Below are 12,082 nucleotides of genomic sequence, written 5' to 3'. Positions count from 1 at the left end.
TGAGAAGACGTCCACCTCGGGCCTCTTTCTGCCTCTTCTCTACCGCTGCGCTTGATCATGACGCCTCCCCTGTCCTTCTAACATCTCTCCATCAGGACGCACGTGGAGCCCCCGCCAGCCTGGGAGCATTTGCACCGCGTTTCTGTGCCTCGGAGGAGCTCGGTCCTGACTGCGGCTTGGCTCCCTGTCTCTCACTTCCTGTCTCTGCCTCCGTGTCACACTCGCACCGGGGGCTCCTGTTCCCTGGAGAACGTAGTTCTCTTCCCAGCACCACTCCCCGGCCTGCGTCACTCTTCTTCTTAGCACCTTTTACCTCCTGACCGAGGACATACTTGTTGCCGTACATCTCTGGCTGCTGGAGTTTAAATTCCGTGAAACTCAGCAGAGGCAGTGTGAGCTTGGATAACTATTGTTCCACCCCCGCACCACCCTAGCTGGCTCCCCTCACCCAGACACACATCCACCCACTGCCCAGCCAGAGTCACGGCCGCCATACGCCAAACTGGGCATATTTTCAAGTCCTGGTTTCTACGCTTCATAGTTGTGGAGTTTACAAGTCGGTCTGTGTGGATTGATTGTGTACTGTGCAATCACGGTGTCAATCAGCCATTGCATCTGGGCTTCGGATGACACAGGTTCTTAACTACCCCCAGAAAGTGTAGGCTTTGCTGTGATTCCTAACGTTCCCCGCTAGGTTCTTGTGCTCCTGTGGGGCGTTCAGCTGTAGGTGTTTCCATCCCCGGCTTGCAAAGAAGTGTCTATGCACTAAGCATTAAGATAAAGGTCTTGATCGGTGACAGAACAGAGGGTAGTGTGAGAGAGCCAGGACAGCACGTCCTGACTGCTACTTGCTGAGCAGAGTTGTGCCAGCCAGGGTGCCTGGCACTCGAAGTCTTACTTCACTGTTTTGTAGTACGGGAATCATTATACCTACTCGGATTTGTATCTCAGGAGCAAGAATATACGGAAATCACCGTTGGGGACAATCACAGGCTCTAAATGGCAATTATCAGGCAGAAGCAACTCAGCCTCCCTGAGGTGTCCTTTCAGCGATGGAGGAGGCTCAGCTGAAGCTGCATACTGTGTGTGGGATGGGCAAGTCCATTCCGTGGGGAGACTCTGCTGTGCTCATCCGGCTGGAGAAGTGAGGCCAGGAAAGAACATGATGTAGTAAGAATCATGCTGGTGCTCATGAATTCTGAGCAATCTTGTCTTAGAATAAGAGCACAGCTTGTGAATACAGCAAAGTAAACAAGCAAACAAGCAAAAGCCTGCCCTGGAGAACTTATGCAACTTTTGTTGTTCTTGACATCTTCTTTCTATCTCAAGAATATTTTAGATCTTAGAAAGAGGTAGGTTTGAATCGTGGCTGGCCAGATTTTCACAATAGCTCTCCTTTAAGGACACTCAGAGAATGTCAGCGACTTTTAGAGTGAGATACATATCTTTTAATTGGAATTATTCTAAGCAGCAGTTTATTGAATTGTGGTATATGCTTACATTCACCTATGCGTTCCCACATCACAAACATATATCACTCTTGTGTCTAGAATAAATATGCTCTTCCAACTATATTTACATAGCATACTTTAAAATTTACATCACTGACTCAAGCCTATATAGGTGAGGATCAGAATATATGTGGGAATAGTTTGGAAGAAGATGAAAACTACTATCAGAAAAATCTATTTTCCAAGTGACTTACATATTGGACACCTAGGTTCTCTTTTAAATCACCACTAAGACGATTTTTCTTTGAAAATGTAAGCCAGCACATTGTTTTTTGTCATACTTTGGAAAATTCTCTATGAACAGTAGAGAATTTGTGTTTCCACTTGCTCTTCCCATGTGTCAAAAAGACACTAGGATTCTAAGATCCAATTTCAGCTCATCCAATAACTAACTAAAAAACTTGTGTTTACTTTTTTATGTTTTAGAAAGCCGATTATAAAACAGAAGTAAACTTAACTACTGGAAATTTATTACTACAGATAACAAATTTTATTTGCGTATACTTTCATACATATTTATATTATGTCCATTTTATAGGTATAGATAGGTATCTATAAAGCACCACAACCTAAGTTTTAATAATATTCCTACTTAACTTAAAACCATTTTGTGGAACACATTTTTGAAGAACATACTTTAGGTCTCTCTTTGAATAATGTAAATACCTACTTTTTCCAAAATAAAAAATATTCACTATGCATTCTTTTTATTACAGGCCTATGAAAAAATTGCTTACCTCCTCACTAATTTAGGTAAGTCCATTGTTCTTACCTCACTTGTTAATAAGAAAACAAATGGCTATATCAGTCTGCAGTTACCTTCTGTGCATCCGCATTTTAATATCCTTAGTTATAGAATTTATTAGATCCAATGAGAGTGGCATAGGAAGTTGATTTACATTGAGTAAGAACAGAGAGGCAATGTATATCATTACAGATTATCTTACTACGATCTAGCAAACCTGTTTCTCATAACTCTGGAGTACATTTTTCATCATCTTTTAAGATGTTTGTCTTATAAGTATTATATTGCACATACATGTTTTAAAAGTCAAACCAGTTCAAAGAGGTCAATAAAGAAAACAAGTCTTGGGTCAGGGATTTAGCTCAGTGTTTCCACCACCTGTCTCGCAAGCACAAGGACCCAAGTTCAATTCCCGGTACCAAAAGAAAACGAGTTATTTGCCACATTATGCTTACTATTTTCTGTTCTCATGATGACATTGCCTTTTCATGTTTTTATGAGCTTCTTATATTATTTCCCAACCTGTTTCTACATGAGGTGATTCTATTGCTACCATTGGATTTCTATCTTTGAATAGCTGTTTCTTTCCTTTCTGGCCTAAAAGTACTGAGTGTAAGGACTCAGCTCTTAATGTCTGCCACCATGTCTGCCCCTGGCAGCTGCACTCCCACCACCTGAGACACACTGTTATTTTTTCTCCTTCCATGGTACCTGCATCTACCTGTTTAACCTAATTAACAGCCAATATCCACATCCTTCCATCCGTCTAACTATTTTCATATCGAGGATATCCGTGGTACCATTGTACTATAATTTTGTTTTACAAAATCCTCTTCATTTCCCGCAAACATAGGTGAAATTTAAAATTTCCTCTGAATCTGTAAAAACCTACGAAGCATACCACACACTGAATTTGCTTGTTAGAGTTACTCTGCCCAGTGCCCTGCCTGCCCTAATCCATGTGCATCAGGCTCTGGCCAGTCACCGGCTCCCAGAAATCCCATCCGCCCTCCGTCTTAGTCAGTGCCTATCCGCCCCCCTTGTCATAACTCCTTACACTGCTGCCTGAAGTAAATGTTCCTCACATTTGATGTTTTTCCGTTGTTGTTGTTTTTCAGGATATGGAATTCTAGGTGGGAATGACCTTTGCCTTTCAGTGTGAAGGGAACTTCCTTATGCTTTTCTAGATTCTGGCCTTGTTTGAGACCTCTGCTGCTCTGCTGACATGCGGTCTCTCGCGTGTCATCTATTTTGATGTTTTCATGCATTTACTCTCAAAAGAAACTTTGGATCATTTCTTCTTTTGAGATTCCATGGTTATGTGATTTGATAAGAGCCTTGTATCATCTGCTGTGCCAGAGACTTAGCAGACTTTGGCCGTGTTACCTCTTGTGTCCTCCGGGAAGCCAACCTTGAGATGGAGTTGGTACTGTCACAGAGGTATTAAGAAGCAGGATAGACAGGGGCAGCTTCTGAGGGGCCTGGACATTAAGAATCTGAAGCCCTAAGTGCCTTACAGAGCCAGCAAATCACTAAAGAAAACCCGAGCAGGTGGCTTCTGATTCCATGTCGCCAGCCAGTGCTTGCCGTTCATCCGGTGCACGTCGGTCATCCTGTGCTCCTTTCAGAATACCCGCGCACGGAGTCGGAATGGGAGAACAGCTTCGCCCTGAAGATGTTTCTTTTCCAGTTTGTCAACTTAAACAGTTCCATCTTCTACATTGCTTTCTTCTTGGGAAGGTAAGTCAACTTTACACACACTGCTTTGCACAGTCAAAAGCACAGCAATAGTTCTCTTGCCAATTAGTTAACAGAGGTTGCAAATTCTTGACCTCTGCCTTGAAAGATTTTGCTAATCAGCTTTCCTGTGCATTCTTGTTCAGACGATTGGCAGCCAGAACCAATTAAAATTGGCACCAAAACTAAAAAACCTGAGTGCATGCTGTCCAATTATCAGTAATTATTCCGTTAGAGAAGAAAAGAATTTGTGTGTAAGCCCGCTTTACCATTCCTTAGTGTGAAAACCTCTAAACATCATTATTACGTCTTTTTTTCACTTTGCTGTGAAATGTGAAAAAGAAAAAAAAAAGCATGTTAGTTTAATGAGTCTGTGCCTTGGAAATCCACTGAAGGTTGAAACATTTTCAATCAAGCCATTTGGCTCATTATTCACTAACTTGATCCCCCAGGCATTAAGACGCACGTGCAAAAGTATTCAGGCTCCTCCAGCTGCTTTGTCTGTACTCGCTCCACCCCACTGGTTGAGCTCTCCCTGCTTTTTCCTTTTCCAGCCTGGTGATTTTATGTCTCCGGGGACGAATTACACTCATGAGCATTTTGTCACCCACAATGCACTTGGGGTGATGGGTTTGAGGGTGTTTTTCATTTAACTGCTAATGAATTAAGATACTTTTCATTTTTTTTAAGATTTGTAGGCCACCCAGGAAAATACAATAAGCTTTTTGACCGGTGGAGGCTGGAGGAAGTAAGTGACCTTGCGAGGGAGTGTGTGTGGATGAGGGGCGCAGGCCTGCGGCTGTGGGAGGTCAGGCTGGAGAAGGAGTACCAAGTCCAGGTCTGGGGAAGAAACACTGTGGTAGAGAAGAGTTCCTCTGGGTTTCAAAAAGAAGCAATTACATCTAGTTTTTTAATTATGGCGTTTAAGAAGAATAAACCCCAAGATTCTGAACTCAGTTTTTAAAATTAACTTTTCTATCCATTTCTTTCATTTATAAACCCTGGGAACACAGCTCCTCCATTTTGGTTTCGACTTTGCAAATTATTTATCAATGACTGTATGCCTTTCCGAACTTTCTTTTAAGAAGGGAGATTTTAGTCCAGAGGAAGTCTTATTTGAAATATCACCCTGTAAACCTATGGCTATATCAGCCAGAGCTCATCTGCGGTTACTGAAGCAGAATCTGTGGGTCCTGGGAACCGTGGAAAGGGCCAGCACTGCTACCTGTGACCCTGAGAATATGAGAATATTGTCCTGCAGAGGCCAACGGCAGCCTACAGTGAGCATTTTGCTTCCTTCACCTTTTTCCCGCAGAACTGCTTCTTAACCAGTCTAACAGCCAAAAGACATCTCTTTAGTTTCATTAAACTTAAATGAGATACAGAATATTTTCACATTTGTCGAACATTTGACTTTGCACTGTACGTGTGCTACACCAGTTCACTTGTCTCTCATAGTCTCTCTGCTTCTTTAATAAGCACACTCATACAATTAGACATTACAAATTTGCTGCAGATTTTTACCATTTCTCTCCATCCTTTAGTTTTGATACTTTTTCTTATAAAACTTTATAATAATTTCTAATAAACATGTCACTGTTCTTAACATCTTTCTGGGATTGTATCACACTAAAATATGCCTCCTCTCTTCTATAAGCTAAAAAAAACTTATTTTTGCTAATGTTATTTTTAAAAATTAGTAGTACTCTTTCCCATTCAGAATTGATTCTGAGCTAGGCATAGTGGTGCACGCCTGTAACCCAGCACTTGGGAGACTGAGGCAGGAGGATCACCATGAGTTCAAGGGAAGCCTGGGCTAGACAATTAGTCAAAGCCAGGCTACACTAGAAAGCAAGACTCTTCCTCAAAAATTTATTTTGCCTAAATTGAAGTCACAAATTTAATAAAAAAAATTTTACTTAACAAAATAAGATTTTAAAATTATAATCTACATCTTGTGATTGTGTCCATTTCTAGGCTCCTCGCTGATCAGAATGTCTTTGCCTTCTGGGGTTCAAAATTATTCCCATGATTCCAGTGTAAAATCCAATATAATAAATGGTCTCATTAGGAGGAAGCCATGCTTTTGCAATGGCTAAGAAAAGATTCCCCAAGAACGCTGTAGTTGGGGTACATCAGTCACCATAGAAAATCCCCCTCAAAACTCAGGTTAGCCTCATTTATGCTTTCTTTCCAGGTCATTTTGGAAACTGAGTATAATACATGGATAAAGCCTAAAAGTTCCTACGGAGGTCAACTTTATTACCAGAAAATGGGGCTCAGATGCTAATTAAATTTGCTTCTTATTCCCTGACCTTAACTTCTTTGAGTTAAATAAATCACCACAGATTGGCAGTTGTAATGCTGAGGTGCCCGAGTTACTCAAAGATCAGGGTTGATTTACACAGTGCAGTTGGTCCACTCCTTAGGCTGCTGGGGACAGGCCATGAACTGCTCCTGACAAGTATCAAGAATTAAAATCTCATTGCTTCTGTAGCCACCAGGGTATTCTTCTGTTGGCCAAAGACAGACTAAGATCTTGCACAATTCTGAACTGCTTGGACCTCCCCAAATCCAAGTCCCACTTGGTGTGTGTATGGCTCAGAATTACACCCACATCTGCTGGAACTCCAGGCGTGGTTTTCCCACTCATGTTCAATAGGAGCTGTGAAGAGTAGGGGCTTGGGACAGTGTGATTAAAGTCCAGTAACTTGGATGTTGGTGACACTTCAGAAGCCACTATCACCGACAATGTTGCTTACTTGGCTACTCTTATTCTTTGTTTTTGTTTTTTTTTCTTTTTCGTTTTATTGAGTTTATTGGTACAATCTAGGTATACAATACAGTTACATTCATTATTGGGATCCTGTACCTTTACATGACAGGTCTTGATTCTCATTTTTTCCCCTTGTCCCTGCCCTCCCTTCACCCCCTCCTCCCATCCCCATTTACAAACACTTAATTTCCATTTTTTCAGTTTCTCATATTTTTTCCTCTCCCTTATTCTTTCCCCCACCCTTCCAACTTCCCCTACACCTTTAGCCCTTTATTTCCTATTTCACATTATTAATTATCTCATTAGGATCCTGTATACTATTATAGTTTTTCACACCACAGAAACTATTTGGTATTTCAGTTAAAGAAATCTCTGTATGAACATTACAAATAGGAAATCCTAAAATAAAACTAAAAAGGAAAGTAAAAGAGAAAAGGCAATGATGTAAGATTAAAATAATCCTTAATTCTGAAGATGAAAATGGCCCCTGAACATATTTAAATTGCTTCTTGCTCTTGTAGCTTTATCTTATTTTTTTATTATTTAGAGAATACTTTATTAGTTTCTGTAGTCAAACAGATGTAGATATGACCTTACATATTTAATACAGTGCATTGCCCCTTTACAAATGGAAAAAATAAAATATAAAAAAATAAAAATAAAAAAATTAACATTTCTAGACCAATACGATTGTTAATTTCTGTACAATGCCAACTCAACACAGTAAATTGGGATACCTTTTAGAGACCAATAATAGCAGTATGTTATGTATCAATAGCAGCAACAGCTTTTCGAGGTTCTGCAGTCATCTGAACAAAATTATGGACATTCAGCACATTCCATTAAAAAAGTAAAAACAAAGAAACAAAGAAAAGAATAATATCCAGAAAACAGCAAGGTTCTCTTGCTATTGTGGTACCTGGCACCATTTTTTTTATTAGCATCTTAATCATCATCTGGAAAGAAAACATTCTAGAGTAATATTAAAAATAGCTCTGATAAAATATGGTCACTACTACATATCGTAAAGCAGGTACAAGATATTTTACATTCACAGAGGAATGATACAGTACCGTCCTACATCAATAATATTAGAATCAGTTTTGGTTTGAAATTTGCTTTGTCCAAATAAGATTTTTCCATCCTTTCACTTTCAGTCTCTGTGCTTCTTTTTGCACTAGGTGTGTTTCTTGTATACAACATATTGTTGGATTTTGCTTCTTATTCCATTTTGCCAGTCTATTTCTCTTGATTGGTGAGTAGAGGCCATTGACATTGATGGTTATTACTGATACGTACTGACTTATTATTGTCATGTTATTGGCCTTTTGTTGACTCTTTCTACTTTTTCACCTTCTCCTTTTAGCTTCTTGCCTTGCCTATTTGATTTGCTCTGTTGGGCCTCATGGTGTTGTTGCCTTCATTGTCTTTTTCTAGGATCTTGTTTAGAATTGCTTGTAGTGCTGGTTTGGTATTCATGTAGTTTCTCAGGTGTTCTTTGTCATGGAAGTACCTTATTTCCCCATCCATTTTGAAAGAGACTTTTGCAGGATACATCAGTCTTCCTGGCACTGGAGCGATGGCGGCTCCAGGCAGGAGAAGGCATGGCTCTCCTTCCCACGGTGGATGGGGGCCGGGCTACCTTCCTGGTGCTGGAGCGATGGCCTACTCTTATTCTTAATTATGATATTGGAAGCTCTAACTAGTCTTTGAAAGTCCCAGAAAACTTAATATTCATGTCAAGAGAAACGTTTTCTAATGAGCCCAGAAATTTTCCATCTCATAGCATCTATGAGACATATAGTGGTCATATACTCCAATAAAAAAATTAAAATAAGTGAAATAATAAATGTAGGTTTGTGATTTTCCCTAGAAATCCTGGAGTGTAGCTATAGAAACCATGAGATGTGATTAAAAACCACAGTGAATGTTTTAAATTTTTACTACATTACGATGCACCGTACCATGCATCCTCCTCTCCTTACCGTCCCTTACTTTGAACACACATATTCCACCCTTCTTGTCACTTTCTGCAGCAGCTCTGGATTCTGCTTTCATGGGCTTCTTGAGCTGGGCAGTCCTGGCTGTCTCAGAGTCCTGAGTCAACTTGAACTATTCACCATTCATAGTCATTTTGACTTTAGGGAAGAACCAGACGGGACCGAAGTAGGTGGGGCCATGCTGTTGTGTCCTCACAAGCCTGCCTTTCAGCTCAATGGCTCTCGGTGGCAGCAGCTACCACATGTTTTTACCAGTCTTGTAAAGAAGCCAAAAAGGACTTCCAGAATTGCTTTGGGAAGTGTCAAGAATTATGGGACAAGTGTGCTAGGGAGGGAGAGTATTTTGAGGACGATCAATCACAATGTCTGTTATACTATCATAATTTTTAAAATTTTAAATATTTACTGGTATTTCAACCATACTGCACGTATATAGGGATTAGCCATTTGAATTCATGTATACACCAAAGCAACACTTACTTTATGCCAGGCCTCTAGTGGACAGTATGGGGCATTAAAAATGAGGCAGTCTATTTCCCTCCTCTGATGACATTAACAGGGTTCAAAAAGAAGACATAACCAGGAAACTTAGCACACATTTCTCCTTGGATTCTGATCATTGACATTCTAATCCTTTCCTACTCTGAGGCAAGATCCTATTACCTATAAATTTCAGTTCTTTCTTTTGTAAACTGCTTATAAAAATAGTCATCTTAGTACTGGTGAGTGGTGATTAAACACGTAGAATAATGGGCACAATTAAGACTATCCTCTACAAAGAAAGACAAAAGTGCTACAATTGTATTAGAGCATATGAACTGGACTTGTGAATCTTATACTATTAGCTATATGAGCGCTCATGAAAATATTTTGCATAAATCCAATATCAAAATGTTTAAATAATGGCTAACATTGACGGTGTGCCTACTACATGCTAGCATGCTGCGGCGGTCATCATTAAGTGCTCTCCGTATCTTTGTGCATTTACCCCTCGTAACAACTCGGTGACACTAATCATTTTACAGACGTGGCGATGAGGGCATAGAACAGGTGTAACTGGCCTGTGGTTTAACAGTTAGGAGCCGCGGCTCAAGTCGTGAGGCAGTATAGCTTCAGAGTCTGGGTTCTGAACATGGACCCCCTGGCCCCACGTCCATATCCAGGGTAGCTCAGAGGCCCAGTGCAGGACGTGGTGAAAATGTGCTTCACCGCGAGGTTGTTGTCTGGTTACTGGCTCATGCATGTAAGATGGATTCAGGGTGAGAATACCGGAGTAGGCAGAATGAAGATCGTGAGGATCAGTGTGAGAGTCCTGTCCACCTCAGCCTCTGCATCTGTCTGCACGGTGCAGCTCCCCACACTCCCACTCCAGGGTTAACGAAGAGATGCAGGAAGCCATTCAGCTTTGGCTCCCTATGACTGTACAGTTCTCGGGAGTGCTCTGGAGTGAACACCAGGGTCCGCACACTCACCATGCCCTTTCACACTTTCTAAACACGGGCTGTTTCGGCAGAGTGAATTTCAGTGTGTTGAAGGGGAGCCTTCAGCCGCCATTAAATGGAAGCAGGCGACTAGCATAAAACCTTTGGATCTTCTTCTTTCCCCTATAAATCATAAACTTATCAAGGCTCGTCCTCCAGGCTCCCAAACTTGGTGTGTCCTTTCTGGGGAATGACACAGTCACACAGCTCCATGACTGTCTGCTTTCCCTGCCCATACAATAATGTACTTGGGCTGAGCCCACACTTTGAGACGTCAAACACACTTGGAGAGCAGAACTTCACCTGAGCACGGTGTGGAAGAACAGTGAGAGTGGGCAGGGATGTGGCCTCTTCCCAAAGGGCCAGCTGACACTGCGTGACCTTGTACCAGTCGATGTGCTTCTGGGTTCCTCTACAAAAGTGAGGTGCTTCAGTTTGGAGCTGTGATCTATTGTCTTCCACTGTGCCTTAGTGATTACTCATCTTCCAAATAACTACATACAGTTGTGGGATATATATGCCGAGATTAGGGGGTGTAAATTCATCCTAAGAAGATACTTGTTTGGATTGGGAAATTCAGACCTCTCTGGGCAAGAAGCATGACCACTCGCGAATTCTCCCTCTGCCTTAGATTTGAGAGTGTTAAGTCATTGGGCTGGAACAGGAAAGCTATTTTGTGTTTAATGATTTGTTCCTTTTGAAGTCCCACTAGAACTAATTTGATAGAAATAAAAGCTGTAGATCAAAGCTGTAGAGACCACCATCTTCATGAGCAGGAAGTGAACCTACTTCTAAAGAAACAAACCTACGCTTTCCCACACAAATAGTTTCCATGGTGCAAAATTTTAAGTAAAGCATGTTGATTGCACCTTTTATTTATTTTGGGGGGTTGGGGGAGTACTGGGGATTGAACTCGGGTCCTTAAGCTTGCAAGGAAGGCCACCGAACTGCTGAGCTAAATCCCCAGCCCTACACCTTTTATTGAAATCTCACTTGTGTGTATGACACTAACTTATTGAACTTCTCAAAAAACAGAAGCTCTCAGAAAAGAATAGAATCATATGAAAAACTTTTGTGGCATGAATTTCTCACTTAAAAATATATGAATATTTATAGATATTTCCTTTCTGAGTGGTACATTTTAGCACTTTCCTATTTTTAGAATGGGCTAGACGTAGAGCCTGCATCCTAAAGACAGGAAAGAAAAACAGAAAAGCGAGTAACTTCCTAGTGAAAATATCTGAAAAACAGGACATTGAGATTGAAGGTTAGCCTCACAGCCGTGTTCTACTAGAATGCCACTCCCCACGATCTGATGAAAATGCCACTTCACATCTGAGTTCTGCCTTCCAAAATGCACGGCACCAGTTTTAACTCCAGGAAAGCGTTAGACAATCCCAGATTGGGTGACGGTCCACAGAATGCCCCTGCATCCAGCTGTCTTCAAACCTGCAAAGGTTACGGAAGACCATGCAGACCAGAGAAAGCTAGGGACAGGTGGCAAAGGACCGCAGCGTGGTATTCTGGGAGAGAGCACGGAGCAGAAGGAGAATGACGTCTGGTGATGTGCGAATACAGCGCTCCAGTGTTGTGCCCTCAGCCCTGACAAATACACCGTGGACCTGCCGGGAGCAATCTGGGGAAGAGCATAGTTGGGGAATGCAGGGGACCCTCTAAAGCAGCTCTGCAAATTTTCAATAAGTCTAAAATCGCTCCGAAACAAAGAATGTGATGAAAATATTTCACAATTAGTAGTTATTCTTCTACTACCTAACTGTCCACAGATATTTCCTATCCAGCAGCCTTCGTTAAATGGGTCTGGCAAATTGTAA

General features: G+C 41.3%; 1 protein-coding gene across 7 annotated transcripts in view; it reads left to right on the top strand.

The window, feature by feature from the left end:
- Ano3 (anoctamin 3) overlaps nt 1–12,082 on the top strand; it is a 350,025-nt gene that overhangs the window by 315,947 nt on the left and 21,996 nt on the right. For all 7 annotated transcript variants that reach the window (XM_033764063.1, XM_010603358.3, XM_010603357.2 and 4 more), the window contains 3 exons: nt 2,228–2,264; nt 3,885–3,996; nt 4,684–4,741. In XM_033764063.1, the coding sequence (XP_033619954.1) occupies nt 2,228–2,264; nt 3,885–3,996; nt 4,684–4,741 (207 nt within the window). The remainder of the gene's footprint in view (nt 1–2,227; nt 2,265–3,884; nt 3,997–4,683; nt 4,742–12,082) is intronic.

The sequence above is a fragment of the Fukomys damarensis genome, unplaced genomic scaffold, assembly GCF_012274545.1.
Source record: "Fukomys damarensis isolate Sample0158 unplaced genomic scaffold, DMR_v1.0_HiC HiC_scaffold_16, whole genome shotgun sequence".
Taxonomy (NCBI): domain Eukaryota; kingdom Metazoa; phylum Chordata; class Mammalia; order Rodentia; family Bathyergidae; genus Fukomys; species Fukomys damarensis.
The sequence above is the reverse complement of the archived record's forward strand: the minus strand, read 5'-3'. Positions and strand labels throughout refer to the sequence as shown.